At 41.4% G+C, this 20911-nt stretch overlaps 2 protein-coding genes across 7 annotated transcripts in view; one reads left to right on the top strand and one right to left on the bottom strand.

The window, feature by feature from the left end:
- Positions 1-16776, bottom strand: part of KIFAP3 (kinesin associated protein 3) — a 72190-nt gene extending 55414 nt beyond the window's left edge. For both annotated transcript variants that reach the window (XM_064454588.1, XM_064454589.1), the window contains exons 1-10: positions 16623-16776; positions 11694-11825; positions 10324-10478; positions 9091-9146; positions 8469-8610; positions 6790-6889; positions 5911-6035; positions 5361-5459; positions 4471-4649; positions 1972-2134 (exon numbers count right to left, since the gene is read on the bottom strand). In XM_064454588.1, coding sequence (XP_064310658.1) covers positions 1972-2134; positions 4471-4649; positions 5361-5459; positions 5911-6035; positions 6790-6889; positions 8469-8610; positions 9091-9146; positions 10324-10478; positions 11694-11825; positions 16623-16654 — 1183 coding nt within the window. In that variant the 5' untranslated portion in view covers positions 16655-16776. The remainder of the gene's footprint in view (positions 1-1971; positions 2135-4470; positions 4650-5360; positions 5460-5910; positions 6036-6789; positions 6890-8468; positions 8611-9090; positions 9147-10323; positions 10479-11693; positions 11826-16622) is intronic.
- Positions 16777-16836: 60 nt separating this feature from the next.
- Positions 16837-20911, top strand: part of NTMT2 (N-terminal Xaa-Pro-Lys N-methyltransferase 2) — a 39217-nt gene continuing 35142 nt past the window's right edge. For 4 of the 5 annotated variants that reach the window (XR_010373401.1, XR_010373402.1, XM_064454592.1 and 1 more), the window contains exons 1-2: positions 16837-17088; positions 19879-19956. The gene's annotated coding sequence lies outside the window, so the exon portion shown is untranslated. The remainder of the gene's footprint in view (positions 17089-19878; positions 19957-20911) is intronic. The other variant, XM_064454591.1, reaches the window with a different exon arrangement.

The following is a 20911-nucleotide window of genomic DNA, read 5'->3' on the forward strand; positions in this document are numbered from 1 at the left end:
ATCCAACCTGAACCAGAGTACCTAGCACGATCCTCTCAAATGACAGAAATATATTTCCTGACCAGCTTTCACTTCTCAGTTTACTGTCAACTAACATTGCCTTGAGGAAAACAAATACAAAGAAGAGGGACTCCAAATGCTATTTTTCTTCTTCCTCCTAGCTCAGCCCAGGGGAGGATATCAAGCATCATCATCATTGTGGGGCAGAAAGCATAAAAAGATCTGAGACATTTTAGGATACATCAGTAGCTGTTACATTAAACATTGACAGAATTAAGGCTTCCAAAGCAGTGTACATTTTCATGGTATTAACTTGTATACTTAACAGCAATAAGGCCATGTTGAGGTTGAATGTAAAATTCAGAAGGCAAACAATGCAACTATATGAAGCTATGCAAAATATACAATACAGACTATACAAAGCTAGAGGAGAAAGCTCATAGGGTCACCACTGCATTCCACTTGTTCCTTGCATCTGCATACACCAGCTGCACTGGAGTTAGTACATCCCAAACCCAACATATCTTAGAAAGCTTAACCATGTCTCACATCAGCGTTGCACACATTTAGGGCTCCACAATACAAGATCCTCAACTCCCACTTGAAAATGAGCACTCAGCAGTTCTTATGGCCAAATCCTGCTAAACATTTAATATATCTACCAAAGTGGCTTCTAGATAGTATCAGCCAAAGAACACACACGGAGGAATAAAAACTCCCTCCTGAGAACTCCAGTGTACAACGATCAAATCGGACAATCCTCTGCTTTTTCCAAACTTCTCATTGTCTCCACAGCTTCCCCCTATGGACAAAAAAGTTTCACTTGTATCTGAAGTACTTACATGATCTTAACACAAATTACAGACCATCAGGCCAAAAGTCTAAAAACCAGTACTGCCTCGAGTTGAAGCTGACTGTCATAGCTCAGCCCCAGTCGGCAACTGAACACCACGCAGCCCCTCGCTCGCTCCCCCCACCCCTGTGGGATAGGGAGAGAATTGGAAGAGCAAAAGCAAGAAAACTTGTGGGTTGAGGTAAGAACAGTTTAATAATTAAAACAGTAATAACAATGATTATGATATTGACAATAATAATGATAATATACTAAAAAGGAAAAGGGAAAAATGGAAAAAAACCAGAACAGCAAACGATACAACTGCTCACCATCCACCGACCGATGCTGCCCGTCCCCCAGCCACGATTGCTGCCTCCCTCCCCTGGCCAGCTCCTCCTAGTTAACATACTGGGCATGATGTTACATGATATGGAATATCCCTTTGGCCAGTTTGAATTCGCTCTTAGCTGTGCCCCCTCCCCTCCTGGCTTCTTGTGCACCTGGCAGAGCATGGGAAGCTAGAGAAGTCCTTGACTAGTACAAGCACTACCCAGCAACAAACAAAACATCAGTGTTATCAACATTGTTTTCATACTAAGTCCAAAGCACAGCACTGTGTCAGCTGCAGTGAAGAAAATTAACTCTATCCCAGCTAAAACCATGACACTGACAAAGCTGGAAAATTTCTGATATCTCTGGACCATTAAGGTAACAACAGGCAGCAGGTATATCAAGCTCCATAAAAAAAGAGAGGAAGTTGGTATCCTCCATCAGCTAAACTCCACGATGAATTTGCTAGCTATGTTTCCTCTGTGTTCCCCAAAATTACAAGCATCACCCATGTGTCACTCACACAGTTTTCAGGTAGCTCTGAAAGTTAATTTTTAAAGACCAGAAGACTCATTCAACAGTTTCAGAGAACCTAGGAATAAATCTACAGGGATCCACATCATTTTAAATTTCCGTTTAAGCCTGCATCTGAAAAGATCATTTAAATGATAAAGAGTTGGGAGTAGTGAGAAAGTTCTTTGGCAAAGAGAAAAGTTATGTAGCAACCTTTAGGCACACTATATCATGACGCAAACAGCTTTACTGTCCCTGTTGAGAAGTCTACATTAGAATAAAAGAGAACATACCTAGAAGTGCAGTGAGTTTGGGAAGCAGACCAACTTGTACCATTTTATTCCTCAGGCCTGTGTCAAAGGAAAGATTTAGTAAGAGACGAAGAGTGATGTTCAGCAGGTCTTCATGTTCACAGGGTACCATTTTCACAAGTTTTTCAACAATATCCATTTCAACCTGTACATCAAGAGAAAGAAAAAGCCATCATCCATCCAAACTTAGCTTTGTCTTCAATGTAAAAGCCCTCTTAGCATGTTGTATATTCACATGTATGCGTATGCAAATACACATCCAATTTGTACCCATAATAGTGGCTGTCAATGCATTTTCACGTGAAGCAGTTTTTCTTATGTCTTTGCGGTTGAAGTATTCTAGGTTGGGTTACTGGATAATGTTGATTTAAAAAGTTTTTGAACCAAACAGTTCAGATGTCTTGGAAATATTCCTCACAGTTGGAATACTGCAAGAATGCGGTAAAGACATCACTTGCAAGACTAGCCTGGGGGGAGGAGGGGAGACAAACTTAAACACAGGCAACACTGGAGCAACTGACAGTACAGTCAAAGAGATACCCAACCAAGACAGACAGAAAATTGGCATCCAAAAAGAATCCGAGACCTTTCATTATGAATTTCAAATGAACCCCCAGAAAGAACTTTGCATGTGCTCTCACAAGAGGCATGCCATCCTGCACGTTAATTTAATAAAAGTATGAAAGTCATCCTGAAACATGTATCACTTTCAAATTAAAAAGTGGAATCTAGGAACTGAGAAGTTGTATCAGTTCCTGAGATCATGTTCACTTCACCAGCCAGAAAAGACATCTGAGCATTGACTGGCAAGATTTCAGAAAGTTTTATCTTTTAAGCAGCATTTATTTGACATAAAGAATGAATGCATTTAAAAGATTGTTTCCCAGAATCTTCTTTGGACAGGAGGAGGCATATAAAATTATGCTGTATTCTTCAAACTTTTGTATATGTATAACTAGCCTTCCAGTTATAAATACACACAGAACAAACATTAAGAAAGGAAACTACAGCTCTTCCCACATGGCATAGTGCAGTGATCAAACAACTGACTGGATACCTTTGATCAAAACCGATCAGATAGTAAGAACTCCTACTTCACTGCTTTGAATTTAATACAGCACTTGAATGCCAAAGGGAAGAATGTGTTATAAATATACATGGATTATTCAGTTTTACTTAGAATCAGGCATTGTACAACTAGTCTTGGTTCATTTTGCCTTCAACATTTTTGCATTATTGCCCAATATAAATATTAGAACACCTCCTTCACTAGTAGCTTTCCTTAATAATACTGTGGAGAAAAGAGTATTATCTTTACTATCAGTAAGAAATGCTAGAACAGACAGCTGACATGAAGCATATAAACCTTTTCAATAGTATTTTCAGAACTGTTAAAACACTCTGCCATAAAAGAAATTAAAGAATTTTGTTTCATTTGTCTTTCTACTAAATCAAATGGAATGCGGAAAGTATGCCAGCATATCAGTGGGCTAGAGAGTTAATTCTTATTTTCCTAACGAAGTCCTTCAGGGTACTAACACAAGTATAAACTAAATCAATGACCAATCACCTGATAAAGAGTCTACATTCCCCCCAAAAAGCATGCTTGGTGTCTGACTTTTGTTAAGAAATAGGATACCCATATATAAATACGGGAGATATCTCTTGTCTGTGGTCTTCAGTGCATATGCATGCAAATGACAGTTCCAGTAACAAAGATGCAATTAATTTTCTATTGCATTTACACAGATCTCTTTACTTCACAATCTAAGTGTGACAGTAATCTCAGATTACCTCTTGGTTAAGTAAAATTTTTCGTTTTTATTTAATGAACTGGCATAAAGGCACAGAAGTGAAGGCACCTATAAACTAAAAGCCATTGGGAAATCAGTGAAGGAGCTACCTAAAGCTTAAAGTCATGAAAAAAAAAAAAAGCTACAATTTCAGAAGTTTGAGACTTCACCTAAAAAAGCTTTTGAAGAATAACCTGCCTCCAGTTCCTGGGAGCTACTGGAAGCGTGAAGGAACAGTTGTGAGGTGCCTTTGAAGACCAAGCTGACCTATAAAACAAGTAAACTAGTCGAGCAAAGTGCAAACAGATAACTACCTCTCTTTCCAAGACAATACATGGCAGAGACAATGTGTTGTCAAAAGAGTCTAGTTTGGGGGAAGGGTCACAGGCATCTCCAGAAGTGGGAGTATGACAAGCCCTTGGGGTACTGACTTCAAAATTTGGAATTTCACATATCATATTTTGAGGTAGCTTCACTGTTTGGGATGACAGTTCTTAAAAAATTTTTGCAGTATGTTATGGCTGGATGTTGTACTACCTTTTACTCATTTTACTAGGAACAAAAGAGGATAACCAGCACTACAGATATTTAGGGTGGGGACAGAGATGTCTCCCTCTTCCCTCCAACCACACAAAGTTTTCAGAGTCCATACCTTTACAATATTGCAGTAGAGTGCTACGAGCCTTACCATATCATTTTTGTTTTCCATAAAAATGCTGAGTTTCTTCAAGAAAGATACAACCAGGATAAGCAGCTCAAAATTATCTCGGTCCAGTGCTTTCACTAACATATGGACAATGTTCTTGTTTCTCATCTTCAACTCAGTGCGAGTATCCTCAGCAAGATTTAGGAGCAGGTAAAGTGCAACTAGCAAAGTCCAATACAAATCATACCAACAGATCAAAGACAATAGAACTAAACAAGTCTCTACATAACATTAAGTGCTTAAGGAAAGACATTCAGAAGCATTCCACTCCCTTCCCAATGCATTTTGAAGGAAACTGACCATGAATGCTTTTTATTCCTATTTAGAATGCGTTAAGAAGGTGAATTCTAATAGTGGCTTTGAAAGATAAAATATGATCACTAGAAGCTTTTTATATTTTTTTTCTTTCAATTCCAGTGGGAACCATTAAAAAGCCCTTCACAGGAAAGTTTTGCCACTCAGATCATGTTAATCTAACATGAAGTGTATTTTAGTACAAAAACTGAGATAAAGTGAAAGCTATTCACCTTGAGTCAGATACAGTCTAAGGTAGTCTAAGTTAAAAAAAAACCAAAACAGATGTACAAAACCAAAATACCCAACTCCTCCCAAACCAAGATCGTGAGCAAAGAAAAGTGAAGTGAATCACTTCTGCTATTTTTCCACTAAGACTGACAGATCACTTTAAAAATTGTCAGCATACTGTCAAACAGTTCAATTAAGTACGCATCTTCCCTGTTATTTGGCAATGCTCTTCCATATTCATCCACACATTCAGTATGCTTAAGACATCCTCGTTATAACAAGTATCTAATAGAACCCTCTACTGACATTCACCAACAAGGAAATAATTTGCTCTTTGGATTTGGTACCTCTGAGTAGCTGTTCCTGCTTGACAACCAGCCCTTGATATTTCTTATAAGTTTTCTCATAGTCCTTTTTCAGGGTTTGATTTTCAGGATCTTCATCAAGTAAATTGCAGAAGTTAAGGAGTTTGGATAAAAGCTATACAGTCTAGATGACTATTGTCCTCAAAGGTGTTATTCAACCACTAGTGAAAAGCAAGAGATCTATGGAATAGCCAGTGTAAAGATGCTACCTCAGCAACAGCTTGCTACACCTGTAACCTACAGCACGATTTCTTTTTCTCCTCCTAGTCCTGGCTGTAATACATCCTAATAGTCAGCAAAAGTGTTCCTAAGACATACTGCTGGCAAAATAAAACTTTTGTTTCTTGTGTTGTTTTATAACTTCACCTTAATCTCTTCAGCAGCCCAAACTTCTTGCTCTTGGTCCTCTTCGTATCTGCAGTTATGGTTTGCACTTCCTAGAAAATTTTACTGCTGTATGCTCATCTCTTAACAACAGCTATCAAGACAAGTCAGAAGCCATCAGACTGCCCCCAGCATATCAAAAGGATATCAGCTTTCTTCTTTTTAGCAAGTTCCTCCTGCCAAAGCTCATGTCTCTTCAGTTCATGGTCTATGATACTCATACACAGAGCTCCAATTTTGTAGTGTGTGATTATTCCATGAAACTGAGAAAAGCTACATTGAAGAAAAAACACCTGTGAGGAAAAAAATAAATGCAAGCAACCCAAATCTGTTTTGACATCTATGCTAGCAATGTCCCAACACTGCACCACATGAAGTATTAAAAAAGGTATTTACTCTGTGCCCCATTATAACATTTCTCTATTGGAAAATTATTTCAAAACAAAAAAACAACTCCTGAGAAGATGAATGTTTTGTCCAAACTTGTAGAAGGACAAGCAACAATGTCTTGTTCCAAGTCAAAATAAAAACACATTCCAGTTTTCATGTGTAAAGGAAAATGGTTTCCAATCAGTCCCACTTTTCATATTACAAGTGCCTCAGAAGACCCTCTATACACCAGAAATACAAGAGAGGTCTAAAATCAAGTTGCAATGCAAACTCCATTTGAATTATTTCTAGGCAGGGTATGCTGAAACACTGGCATACCTAACCAGAGCAAACACTCACTCCGATTTTGAATACTGTTTCTTCCCTGTAGGAGTGCTGAGGGAAATAAAAGGTGGCAGCTCAGCCTATAAGCTATGGGTCAGAATCCTTATTAGTTTCTTCCCAGCTCTACTACACATTACCTCATTGTGGGGGTTCTTTCAATGTCTCAATTTTGTCATTCATAACAAGCATGTTTCCATCTCAGCAAATTTTTTTCTTGTTTCAGCGTCATTTTGTAATGCAGTGCAGAAAAATGAAAAGGCATAAAGCAGAGAGAAGTTCCTTATGTCCCCATACACAGGGACTCCACACTTACCTTGAAAAGCAAAAGAAAATATAAATTATATTGGTAGCAAGTTCCACACTCTGTTTCCAGTCTTCCCTCAGCACTCTAGCCAATGCACCAAGGGCAGTTTCTAAAGGGAAACAAAATTTAGATAAGCATCAGCATTTCACCTCTCTCCTTTCAACCTGAGAGACTCAGAATTTTAATACACCTTATTCTACATCTATCAGTTTTCTAACTGAAGATTTTCAGAAGCATCTCACTTTAACATGGTGCACTGCTCACAAGTTCTGTTTGGAGACAAAATTAAAATACAGTACCCTGGGTGGTCATCCAGTCACAAACCATAAGAAGAGATGGCATGCAAGAAACTGCAATCAAACACTAAGGTCACCTTAAAACTACCACTGACCTTACGATCTCATGACTTCTCCCATCTGTATGTTCCATATTACAGTGTGGTCTCTACCTAAAACATAACCACGTTCACTTCCAAATCCCCTTTAAATTCTACCTTGACAACTATCATTTTTCATCCATGCTATTTATTCCCCCCGCCCCACCCCAGCAACTTTGTATTATTTAATAATTTGGTTTACATTTCTTCTTGTGTTACTTAAGCTTACTTTTCCTCTCTGAAAAACTTCTCTTCCCTTCACTTTCCCCTGTCTAGTCCCTCTTCACATACACCACATTACATGCCCAGAATGAGGAAAAGCAGTAACTGGCAATTTCAAGCACGAGAATATTCGCAACAACTCATGGGGACAAGCCATTATCTGGTGGCTTACCATTTCCCTCCCATTCCAATTCTTAAAATAATTGTGCTTGCTGACATTGCAGGATGGGGAGCGTACATATTGTAGTCATCGTTTACTCGAGGAACGTGGGGGTATAAGGGCTCAGTAAAGGAGAAAGGTGGCAAGAAAAAAAATTACTAAATTAACGAGACATGAACCTACCATCACTTTGGAAGTCTGCTTTGGATTGCCTTTACTGTTTGTTTGTCCAACACCTTTACAGGCTATAAGGTCCTTTTTTCTCCCAGAAAAAAGGGGGCAATGGGAAGTGAGAAAGTGTATACACATACACATATGTATTTACAAGCACACACTATTCCACACTGATGTAGCTCTCAAAATGCACGTGGCACAGCACATATATATGCAGACACAAAATTACAACAATGTGAACATCATGGATTCTGATAAGATTTTTAAATGGATCTATAAGCAAAAAAAAAAAAAAAAAGAGTATGGTATGCAGTGGAATACTTCAGTGATGCATCCACATTCCATTTATTATTTCCCTTGGAAACTGGACACCTATTCTTACGTCAGCCTGGAAATCTCATTTTCAAAGCAAGTTTCCTAATTTCAGGATACAACTCTACATTCTCTTGTCTCCAGCAGCAATGCCAACTGAAGTTCATTTAGCATCAAAATAACTAGGATGAGAAAAAATGATTGAAGTCTACTGAGGCCAGGAAGACTTCTGTGTCAGACCCACCTAAGAACAGCCTAAGAAGCATCCATTTGTAGAGAGATCCAACTGGGCTTTGACAGCCCGCTTATGATATACTGAGAAGCAAAGCCTAGCAAACTACAGAAAACCTCAAGTTGACCTTTGTGAATTACTTTTCCCTTGAGAAGAAAGCAGCACAAATAAAGAGCACAACATTAAGAGAAGTTACTGGGTTTTAAAGTTACCATTGATAAGCAGTTCTTCCAAATTATCAGGATTCCTAGCCAGCTGCAGGATCAGGGCAGAGCCACGCACCTTGTCAGGAATGTCCTCATACAGTAACTCAATGTACTCATCCATGTCATTGATATTGGCAACTTCATCAATCTGAAAGCAGTCATGAGTAGGGGTTTCACAAAGAGCAATGTCAATTCAAGGCAATCAATCACAACAGAGTGCACAGCTTTGAGTTAAGATCTTACAAAAAAATAAAATATAAGGAAAAAAACTTCAACATATCTAGAATCACTGCCAATGAACACCAGGAAATCTGAGAAGATTTAATTACAAAAAACAAAGGATGCTCAGACATGACTCCCTGTGTCCTGTCCAATGTTCCAGACCTCACTTGCTGTCCTGCTGCGTGCTATAGTTGGAGAGGGAAGAATGCAACTCAAATATTTTACCCTTTATGGAGATGATTTTTATTCCATTGTGCAATATTTCCAAACCAAGTTCTTTGTTTAAGAAACAAGAAGCAAAAACCCCCTAGAATTCAGCATTTCCTCTCCCCCACTCCCTGCTTATATAACTGCTTACTTACGAAGTAAAAGGGTTTTACATTTCTCTTCTAACACCAATATTTACCTCCATGCCTTCAAATGGGGGTGGATCTTTTGGCTTACTGGATTTCTCTTTTTTTTCTGTAGAGAAGACAACGTTGTTGTAGTTAAGTTATGTATGCATATTCACAAACAAAAAAAACCAAACCATATCCAGTATTCTCATAGTAAACATTCTGGCTAAATTGAGGTCAAAGTCTTTGTGTCCAGCTGACCTCTCAGACTAACACAGCTAAGGTATGCCAGGTTTCTGAAGCTGAACAGCCCACAGGGAGCAAAAACCCTCAGATGCCTTTTGACTCCTCAGTAGAAATGATCAGTTACAGGCCAGTCATCTTGGTGCAAGTCCAGACTGGGAAAACTCACTTCCACGGTGAGATACCTTAGCAGCTTTGATTCTGCTTGTACACTGTTGCAAAGCTGCCCTTTGATACACCAAGACACATATATACAGAATAAAAGAGGGTACAACACCCAAATCAGTTACAAATCAAAGCATATAAATAATATTAATCTTTGTTTTCAACTCATCCCATTAAGGTAAGAATCCAACCTGAGAACAACACTTACCATTTCACGACTGCAAGAAACCTTGCTAACCACAAGGTAATGCAGGATCAGATGCTAAATATGAAGTTGTCCACTGAGCAGAAAGTTTAAGATATAAGTAGGACCACCAAAATGCCTGGGCATTAGAGCAGAGAATTACTGTTCTCAGTAACTTGTTCACCAGGAACTTGACAACACAAGACAAGAGAATTACCCCAAGCTGTCTACTACACTGTACTAAAGCTTGTCAGACTGAAACTCCTCACTCCAGTTTTACAGACAGCATGAACTCAGCCTAGGAACACTATCTACCCTTGCAACAGGTGATGACAGATCTTTCTAGCAAGATCCTCATACAGTCTTCTGATGTCACTGCAAGGGCAGATGCAATATGAAGACACTGCACCAAACAGCAGAATACATACCTCTAAAGTCCTGCTGTAAAGCACAAGGCAGCTGGTAAGAAGCATCAATACTAAGTTTAACTAACCTAAAAGATAAACTTTGGTTGTTAAAATGCTAATTCCCTCTTACCTTACTCCAAGATTGTAATTTTTTCCAAGTGTGATTTAACTATACATCTTCCTCACTCCCACTATCTCCAAACTTCTACATCAAGCATGTTAGGGTCTCAGCTAGAAACCCCTCACATAGTTGTTCAATGTTGAAGCACCCCAGACCCAAGCTACTTTGTTCCTGTATTATTTACCTTTTCCCGCTGAGGCATCTCTGCGATTCTGAAGGTAGTACAACAGCTGTTCTACTTCTGCAAGTTTGGAGGGGTGAATGAGCTTGCATTCTTCAACCACCTTTCGAGCCAGGGAAGCTATGTCTGTATTTGCATTAAGACTCTTTAGCCGAATGCTGCAACACAGACAGGTCTCTTCAGTTTTATGTTCACAGAGTCAGGAATTTCTTGAAGCAGAAATGATCCCAACAGCCCCAATGCCTGTGCCATGGCTTACAGAGGTAATGTCAGAGCAGTGGTTCTCTACAACTCCAAATGGCAAGTAACTGTCAAGCAGATTTGATGGAGCGTAACTGTCCACCAGCACAAGCAGCAACACTAAATGCAGCTGTACGAACAGATCCCTTATAACTGTCTTAGACACAGCAGCCAGTAATTTATTTGCAATACACCCAAAAAAAGTGCACAGGACGGCAAAGTACCACCACATACACAAAAAAAAATTCCAAAATTAGAAACAGCTATGGGTGTTGACTACACAGGAAACTTCTTTTGCCGTGCCCGCAGGTGCAGTGTCAGGAGTCTGCAATAGTTCTGGCAGACCTGCAGCCAGGTCCATGAACAACAAGCAGTAAGAAATTTCTGTGGGCATTAATAATAGGATGGATCAAAAAGGAGTTCCACCACATTGCAGATGCAAGTTATGCTGATCCTTAAACAGATGAACATTTTTGGTATCTTCAAAAATTTGAAACAATTTAAGGATTCTCTTTCTTCCTCAATTATCCTTCTTACATGCACTCACACACATAGCCACTTGAGCTCAAATTTTCAAAGAGACTTCAGTATAGAGATAAAACAAGCCTAGGAAAGGTCCAAACTTGCAGCTTGGAAACCGAAGTTATGATAGCTCTCTGGACTTTTCCAATGGGAACGTTTTAATGCTCTTAAAAGAAAAATACCAGACAAAACTAAAATGCAGATACTGTAGTGAAATCACTATTAGGCGTGACAGGTCAAAACAAGAGAGCCAACAGCTAGAGCATAAGGCTCTCAGAAGGTTAGATACTTGCTCCAACATTAACCATCATTTGAGTAGGAACCAATCACTTCTTTTCTCTACCTCAAGTTCCCATCACATAAAATGGGAATAATCACTTTTCGTTACAAAACACCTTAAAGTACATCGATGAAAAGCAGTTTACATGTGTTTTAGATGTTAACTTTCCTAGGCACATGTTATTTCCTGGCCTCTAAACCTTCTGCTAATCTAGCATTAAGTTTTGTAATGATTAGAACATATTATTTCTTACAAGCTGTTGATGCTTTGAGTTATTGAATTTATGACTCTGAAAAACAGAAAAAGCTATCAGAACTTGCTATGACTTTACATTTTCTGACATTCCTTGCGCTCCCCCAGCATGGGGTCTCCCATCTCTCCCAGAATCGTTGCTTCCACTTCATAGTGGACAATGAGGGCTTTCTCAGATGGATGCACATCTATGTTGCCTCCTTTTACCTTCCTGCCATGAAGAGAAAAAAAAAAAAAAGAATTACTGATTAAATTAAAAGCTTGGAAAACATACCAGTACATAAGTAAGTAACAACAACCTGTCTCCAGTTTTATCCAGACCCTACACCCAAGCATCGCCCTCCTTCCACACCATATTTCTTCATTTCACACAGCTGCACTAAAGCTTAGTGCTAGTGGCATATTCTTGACTATTGCCTCTAGTACGTACAGAAACACCCAAGCCACCGGTTAAGTCTTAGTCACAGAAGTCAAGTAAGGAAGAAACAGGATAAATGTTTTGATTCCTAAGTCTCCCGGCTCTCTTAAGGAACTACAATCAGGGAAAAGATGCATTTTGTACAGAAGATGAATTTCCCAGTTGATTCCCCTTTACATTGTCAGCATTGTAAAATCTTCCGCTAGTGGCATTGACCTAGTGGTATGAGTACGGTCATTTACAAAGGAATTTTTTCCTCAAAGACTCTCTCGGTAGGCTTAGCTCAATCTTAACAGTTAAAAATCTACCAAGAGTGAATGACAAAAAAAAAATTGAATTTCAAATTTACTACTGCCTCCTGAAGCACAAGGCTCTTTGCTACCGTGCTTCACCTCATTGTGTTTGTTGCCAGGCTCAAGGGATTACCAGATCAACAGCTGCCATCAACAGGTATAAACCAAGCATGTCTGTGTGCTTTACTACAGCTACAGATATTTTGGAAAAGTGTTGTCCAGGAAAGCACTCTGGGTATGTCGCTGCCAAAAGGGCCTGCCCTGCTCTCTCCTCCTCTGTGTCCATGCAGAAATACAAGGGCCATGAGGGTAGGCCATAGATAAAAGGCCATTAAGCTATACATCATTTCTGGTTTTAAGTGATTTTTTAAGTGATTCCAGGGAATACAGTTACACATTTCTGTGTTTGGTGGTAAAGCCTTGCCCCTTTTTGTCTTGGCACTGCCAATAGAATATGTACAGCCATGCCATAAACCAGGCTGCTAAACCACTGCAGATTAAAAACAACTCTCTAATGTGGTTTTGGTTTTTGGTGCAAGGGTGGGGTTTTGGGGGTGTTGGGGTGTTTGGTTTTTTGGGGGTTTTTTTTGTTGGTTGTTTTTTTGTTTGGGGTTTTTTGGTCTTGTTTGTTTGTTTTTAAAGACGGATCATGTCAATAAACAGATTTACAGATGGCTTCACCAGTAGTTGTATCAGCATAAATGAGATAGCAGCTAGCTATGGCATTGGGTCAGTTAGACCAGGGAAAACTACTTCAACCTCACAGAGCTGAAAATATTAGCAAATCTAGATGCAACCTTCAGTGTAACCACTCTCTTCAGAGAATGTTTGAAATGTGTGTCTCCATCTACCCAGCAACTATGGTGGCTGCTTTCCCTTCTATATAATACAACTGCAAAAAATACCTTTTCCTTGAGATACAGCTGCCCAAAACCACCCAGAAACCACAAAAAGGTTTGCTGTGGGAAGAGTGTATTTCAACTACCAGCCTTACAAAGACATAAAGCTATAGGGCAAACAAATGTAGCTCACTGCCAAAGAGCAACATCTTCCTTGGTGAGTCTCTAGCAGAACTCCAATTACTGCTTAAGATTTTTTTTTTAAAAGAGAATTATGTTTTTTTTCTTTAGCAGTGTAATGAAGCATCTGCTTCAAAGTAGCCTGTTCTCTGTTCTCACAAGGTCCAGCCCTGCAGGGTAGAAAGCTTGTGGCAAATCTATTTCAAAAAAAAAAAGCTGTCTCTCACTTCTCACCCCCAAATATATTTCTCCCATATTCAGACCTACCAGGAGGTCCCATCTGCAAACACTCCTCCTGACAGTCAAACCTCTGTTAAGCGACAGCTTGCTAATATTTACAGTTACAAAGAAAAGGATAGGTAGAGAACAAGTGGGCTTGAAGGAATTTGGTATGGTTTTACAAGAACTAAGCTGAACTAACAGCTCATCATTGCCGAAAGGATTAAATATTCCCATGTTTTCCCTGCTCCTGGTAGTCACCTTGGTTCAGCATGAGGGCTTATCAAACCCTCTCAACAGCCACTTCCAGCAATCCAACAGAAAGCTCTTCGTGTTTTGGGCAGAGGGAGGTTTTTCAGGGTGCAAGTGAATTCAAGTGCTCTATAGAAAGGGAATAACACTTCCTATCTATGAGCAGTGATGAAGGAGTGAGACCTCCTCCTTTTGGCAGCAGTAAACCACTGACAAGCTTAGCAACCAGCAGAACCTCAGCCTAAGCCTGCTTAAACAGTTTTAGCATTTCCCATATTTAATTTTTTCCTCAAGAGGGACAGATGGGTAAGCTGAAGAACTTAGAGCTGCAGAGACTTTCTGCCCTCTCACACTGATAACTACCTTCACTACTTGAGCTATTTCCTAGCTAACAGAATCACCAATCAATTCACATTCAAGTTACCTCCCTGAAAACCCTTTCCTCAAGCAGTTCACAAGGTCCTACACTAAAATGCACTACCCCACCACTAAAGTTGTTTTGCATTTGAAAAACACTGCATTCAGATTGCCAGCATCACAAAAAAACACCAACCAACCACATCAACAACAACAACCACCTTTATTTAGAGGAAACAATCCCCCCTCGAATCAACAAACATCTACTTTACTGATTTTCTATCCATCTTGAGTTTGTAAGTTACTTCATAAAACGTTCATATAAGACGTTCTTATAACTGGTGGAAGCAGCAATGCACTGGGGAGTTCTCACACAGATCAGCCTGTCCTTTCATTTCACAGCCTGCTTTGTCGACAAGAATCCTGCTCTATTAAAGGTTTAAAAAGGAAGACCTTTCCTACAGACAAAAGCTGTGCTAGCTGAGCTCACATAACCAAAGCTGGTGTGTGAATACCCTTTATTAACTAATTCCTTCAGGGGGAAAACACAAAACCAAACTATCCTAACTACAAGTGGCACAAATTGCCCACGTGGATAACATGAAAATCCAATAACAAATCCTAGCAAGTCAGACTTGATGGGAGGGGGGACTGTCCATGTAGGAGTACAAAGGGAAATAGGGATCAGAGGAGTACCAGACTTGCACACAAGCCTAGACATGTTGAACAGCACAGCATATTTTTTTCAGTTTGTGCTCCCTAATGAGAGAAAACTACACTTGTGGCAGGGGTGACTACAAAATAAAGAAGACTCCTCCAAAAATCACATAAGATGGTACAAACAGAACATGCAAGGCTAAAAATAGGCACTGCTCTAAAATAATAGCTGTTTCTTTAATTACAGGTGCCCATTTGATTTTTACCTGTTATCACATTTATATACAGATAACAGTTCAAACATTATCAAAAATTCCCCCCCCCCACTGTTTCTAATTATGGGTCTTAATGCATGGCATATGAGGAGACGAAGAAACAAAAGAAGGAAAGCGCAGACAGCCTAAACAGCAAATTCTGCAAATGCTAATAACTGGAAAGGAAGTTAAAAAAAAAAAAAAAAAGAGACCAGGAACTCCACAGGATTCAAGACCTGACAGATAAAGTCACCCGCATGGTCAGACAAAGCGACACTGTTCACACATCAGATCTTAAGAGAGGCCTAGATGGCCTGACATCTTTTGTGACACTTTTGTTCTGAAACAACTGATGAAGCTCCAGTAGTTCCCTACTCAGACCCTATTCCTTAGGCTGACTGGTCTCACTGCCAAATAGACAGATAAGGGCACCATTCATTCATCACATACCTAACATCAAACCCAGATCTCGCACTTCATACAGCACAGTTACCTCTCAGATCCATCCCAACTCCCAAACTCTTCCATTCATCTGACCTCATCACCTGTCCACCCCCCAATCTGCCATGCCATGCTCTAACACCTCCTCCAAATCAGTTCATCTCTCACAGCTGCACCCTGAACCTGCCCTTACTGCCAAATATCCCCTCCCCAAACCTGCCTGCTCCCCAAAGCAACAACCTGCCCCATCCCAACCCCTAATACCCACACAACACTCTCCACTCATCTCCTAATAGTATCTATTCTCCTCTGACCTTGCTGCCACCTCAGTGCCTCATCCCAAATCCACATCATAAAATGCCACCACAGCCATCCCCCAAACAGCACATCCCTCCAAACTACCACCCTTCCCCAACCAGTTACCACCAGCATACCACCATCCCATCTCTCAGCCTACCCTAAACCCACTTCAACACCCTCACTCAACCTTAAATCAGCCTCTCAGTCCCCAAAGCTCCTGCCCACCAGACTAGACAGCCACCCCTCAGCCTGCCTCAGATAAATCTCCCATTCCCAAATCACTCATCCCAAAACCTCCCACCCATCTACCTCCCCACCTCCAGCCATTTTCCAAACCAGTCACTCCTTAACCCCAACCTCTCCACCCACCTCATGACCTCCCCTCTCAAAACACTCTCCATTCTCATCTCTCCGCCCATAACCTCCCACCCATCCCAAGCCAGTCCCCACTACAGCCTGCAGCACCTCAGCCCCACGCCCACCACCTCGCCACAACTCTTTCTGGCCCCCCTACCCCACAACTTCCCACTCAGCCCCCACCACAGACCAAAACACCTCAGCCCCACAGCCTCAGCTCCCTCGTACACCCCCAAGCCATAACCTCCCCATCTCCGTTTCCTCCCCCCCCCAGCAACAGCGCGCAACACCTGTCTCCCACCCCACAGCCTCGCCCACCCCTCAGGACAACCTGCCACACCTCAATCCCACAGCCCCACGCCCAGCCCCCACCACGCCTCGGCCCCACAACAGCCGTCTCTCCCCCAACCCCCTCACGCCCTGGCCAGCCTCCCCGGTTACCTCTTGAGGTACCGTGCATCCTCGCCCTGCATGGCGGCGGGCGGGGAAGGGAAAGATGGGTGGGAGGTGGGGGGGAAGAGGCCTCGACTGGGCGCGGCCCCGCAGCGCTGCTGTTACCAGGGTGAGCACCGGCCCCACCCCGCCCCGCCCCGCCGTTCTCAGCGCGCACGCGCCGCCGCCACAGCTCTGCTGCGAGCAGCGCGCATGCGCGCTGGTCCGCCCAGGCGAGCCCGCCTGCGCCGGGTACCGGCCGGGTGCGGCGGGGCGGGTGCGGCGCCCCCTGCAGGCATGGGGGAGGCGCTGCCCTGCCGGACGCGGCCCGAGGCGTGAGGCGGCCTCCCCGCCCCGTTCCTCACTTCCTCCGAGGCCGGGGCACGAACCCTGCTGACACCCATAGAGGAGCCGCACTGTGCCCGGGCCCCTTCTGGGCACAATGACGGGCAACGGCCTCTGCCCGCCGCACTAGGTAAGCTCCCCGGTGTGAGGGCAGTCGCAGAACACAGCGCGTAGCTGAACCCCCTCGAGGCCCTGCAAGCCTCAGCACCACCGTGGGGCTGTCGCCAGACCCCTGCTGGCTCAGGGTTTGCCTGCTCCTTCACCGGAGGGCCAGTGGGACGTGGCGGCCTGCAGGACCCACACAGGGCAGGCCAGTCGAGGCTGGTCCTCCAGCAGAGTTAATGGTGCTGAGGAAAGCAGGGGTCCACGTAGGGCAGGGCCACAGGTCCTTGAGCCCTGAGGGAGTCAAGAAACAGGCCTGCCCTTACAGAGAGATCCACCTGTTTCATACATGGTTCTTCAGGAAGCTGCAAATAGCAGGAATAAAGAGACTTGATGTCTCTGCTTGCAGTATTTAAGGAAGGACTGAAGAGGGACTGTTGTGCGCTGCCCCATTATGGCCATCTGAGCTGTCACTTTTCCTCAGCACCACCTCTTAGCTGAGCTCAGCCTTAAGGCAGCCTTAGTCAGCAAGGTGTTTTCAAATATAATCTTCCTCTTGGGTCAGCAGCATTGTTGCTCATCCACTGACTTGGCAGGAGACGTGGGGGTGATACTGGTGTTGCTCCAGCCTCAGCCAGGTGTCTGGGAAGCCACCATTGTGTTGGGATATGTTATATCGCACAGCCAGCACCTGAATACTCTGTCACTTTACCTTGTTTCCCAGCCACTGTAAAGAACAACCAAATGACATCATATCCAAGAGGTATAAAAAACCATCTTAATGGGCTGGAGTTTAACTAAAGTTTGTATCAGAGCAGCGTCCTGTCCTGAATGGAGACTCTTCTGAGCATTCTGTTCTAATATCCACAATAGAGGTAAACCAGGCCCATTCCCAGCTGCGTAAGAGTCTTGCTGTTTGTCTGGTTAGAAAGTAAACGGCTAACACATAGAACTAGAGGCAGCAGTGTCTTGTTGGCTTTTTGAACTCTGTATTTTCTCAAAATAGGCTTTTCATTTCTGCTTGTTTTGGTAAAATTCAATAAAAATGTTGCATGGGATTTGCAGAGATTATTTATTTCAAGAGTTATTTGAGGAGCGTGGATTGTTGTTTGAGTTTCAGAACAAAAGGACAATACCACTCTGTAGCAATTAATAGCAGTTGCATGTAAGATGCAGGGCAGATCATGCATGTGTTGTTTTCTGGAGTGGTCTTTGCTGGACTACAGCTGCATTGCATACACCCGAAGTGGCTGTATACCCAGAGTTATAGGGGTAATACAGAAATAAATAATAGTCAGGTAGATAAGCTTCTGGTTTTATTGTAGCAAAATATTAAGAATAAATACTTAATGTCTACTGATCCTATTGAAAGCCAAGAATTTTTATATTTTCATAATCTGTAACAGAGCAGCAAAAAATATTTTGCAGTGTCCATACTGTGCCCTGCCATTGTTTTAACAGAAAATGGAAAAATAAAGTACCCTGTGAAATATCAAGTGCTACCTTAGAGCAATGAATTTACAAAACATTGCTAGAACTTAACACTTTTGTTACTATCCTTATTCCTTTTTTTATCACAGCAATATTTTCTGTTAATGACTGTCATAAAGAAAAATGTATATATGATCAGAGCAACGGTTCTTCAGGGATTTCAGCAGCTCCTCAGATAAGCATGAGCCAAATGTTAAACTCTGAAGTCATATAAATAAATAGTCTGATATTTCCTGAATACTAAGGACATGAGAATCTCCATCTATTTTGCTGAGAATTTCTTTTCTTAGTCTGGTCACATATGCCTACAAATGGAGAACAGTTGTAGACACCTATGAAAAAGTAGGTCAAATATTACAAGATGAGAATGATACAAAAGAACGTGAGACTTGAAAAATGTGAGAAAAGGAACATTTATTGCAGTTAAGAGTACCACGATGTTTGGGCTAAAATTGGCTGTTTGTCAGGGCCTGAAAGGACAGCAGAGCCTGTCTCAGCCTGACAAAATCCAAATTGAAATACCTTAGCTTTGTAGCAATTGAGCCACAAGCAGCGCCAAGATCAGATAATTTTGTGTGTCAGTGACAACCAGTTGATGCTGGGTTTAGAAAACCACATGGGGCAAATGCTAAAAACCTTGCATTGCATGGTAGATTCCTTTAAAATTAAATTGTAAAACAAATGCCGGCTGAGGTCTGGTTCTGCAGCCTTTCCCTGAGCTGTTGACATGGCTTTACAAAATTTTTTATATCCCTTTTGTTGTAATGTGATAAGGTTTATGGCATTACCACAGGACCCTGGAGATTCCCTTCACCTGCATGTTAGAAGCATATGCAGGAGAAAGAGGGAGTGGTACTTGAGGCAGAAGGGTGGTCGAGTTGCGAAGAGAAGCTGGAATGTGCAGTATTTCTGTGTTTCTCCTTTTTGCTTTGGTTGGGTGGTTTTGGGTTTTGGTTTTTTTCTTAGAGCAGTTGTAAGATACTGTTCTACAGTCAGGTAGAAGAAAAGATTTTTTCAGTGAGGGAATATAAAGAAGGGTGGAAAAGAGCATAGGAGCTGCAGAGAAAAGCAGAACAGCCAGAGAACAGTGGAGGAAGTTGCATTGAAAGAAGTGAGAGAGGAGTGAAGCAGGTGGGTAAACAGAACAAGAGGAAAGGCAGAACTGGAGTGTTCTCAAATATATGGTAGAATAAGTGTAGAAGAAATGGATAGCAACATTTTTGTAGAGTAAGTGCAGATGAAGAAATTAACATTTTCTTTGTTTGCATGTCATTGAAGAAGCACACTTTTATGCAAAATATTGAGATTCTCTTTTTTTTTTCTCAAGGTGTGGCCAGATGCTCTTAACGAGGTAGAGAGAATACACTTAGTGATATCAGAGCAAGACCCACCATACTGTCTCATGGTAACTTAGTTTTATTTCTTACTATTTTTTCTCATAGTATAAAACAAATTCATTACGACTGAAAAGTACTGATGCTAAGCCTGATTTTGAAGTCAAAAAAGATGTTTTCTTTGGCTTCAGTGAGCTTTATCTGGGCCTTTGGTATATAATCATGAGACTGCATGTTGAAAATGCCTTGGGGTCTGATTTCTTCCAAGTTTCATTGAATCCTACAGAGATTTTTTTACATTATTGTGAAAAAAAAAAAACCCCAACACTGCTTTTCTATAGCAAATGGAATTGTTAAAATGTAATAGGTTAATTTCTCTCTTGTGGAATTAAAACACCACAGCAACCCTGTGATTTGTAATCTGTCCACTGGAGATTGCATCTTGCTCTCAGGAAAAAAGAACATGGGTGGATTTCAAGGGAAAAATAGTGATTACCAGATATTTTCCTAGTTCATTTTTACAAGTTCTATGTATAAAACTCCTTAAGGCCTTTTATTAGCTAAAATAAAGTACATCAATCTGAAAGGATGTCTTTCAGAGAAACATTTTAAGTGATTAGACTGGCTGCTCAGCAGGGGATGGTGACGATGATGTTCTGATGTGCTGTCACATAGTAAGTGATTGAGGTATGGAGATAATAAACTCTGGGCTTAAAAGTTTATATTGGAAGGAAGAAGTGAGACGAGGCAAAGCAAAATCTGATATGCAAAGGGAAAGTCTGGCATAACTCTTCTGAATGAAATTAATCTTGGGACACAGATCAAGGTGATTCTTGAATACCTTTCTGATCAGCAGTGACAGGGACATCTGTGCAAGAGAATGGAATTTTCAATATGACACATGATTATGCTGGTAAATACTAGGTGCTCTTGTTATCTTCAAACATGAGACTTCACAAAAATGAAAACAAGAGTCTCTATGGAGAACTTGATTTGTATTTTATACTGTACCTAATTCAACATTGA

This window comes from Phalacrocorax carbo, chromosome 6 (assembly GCF_963921805.1).
Source record: "Phalacrocorax carbo chromosome 6, bPhaCar2.1, whole genome shotgun sequence".
Taxonomy (NCBI): domain Eukaryota; kingdom Metazoa; phylum Chordata; class Aves; order Suliformes; family Phalacrocoracidae; genus Phalacrocorax; species Phalacrocorax carbo.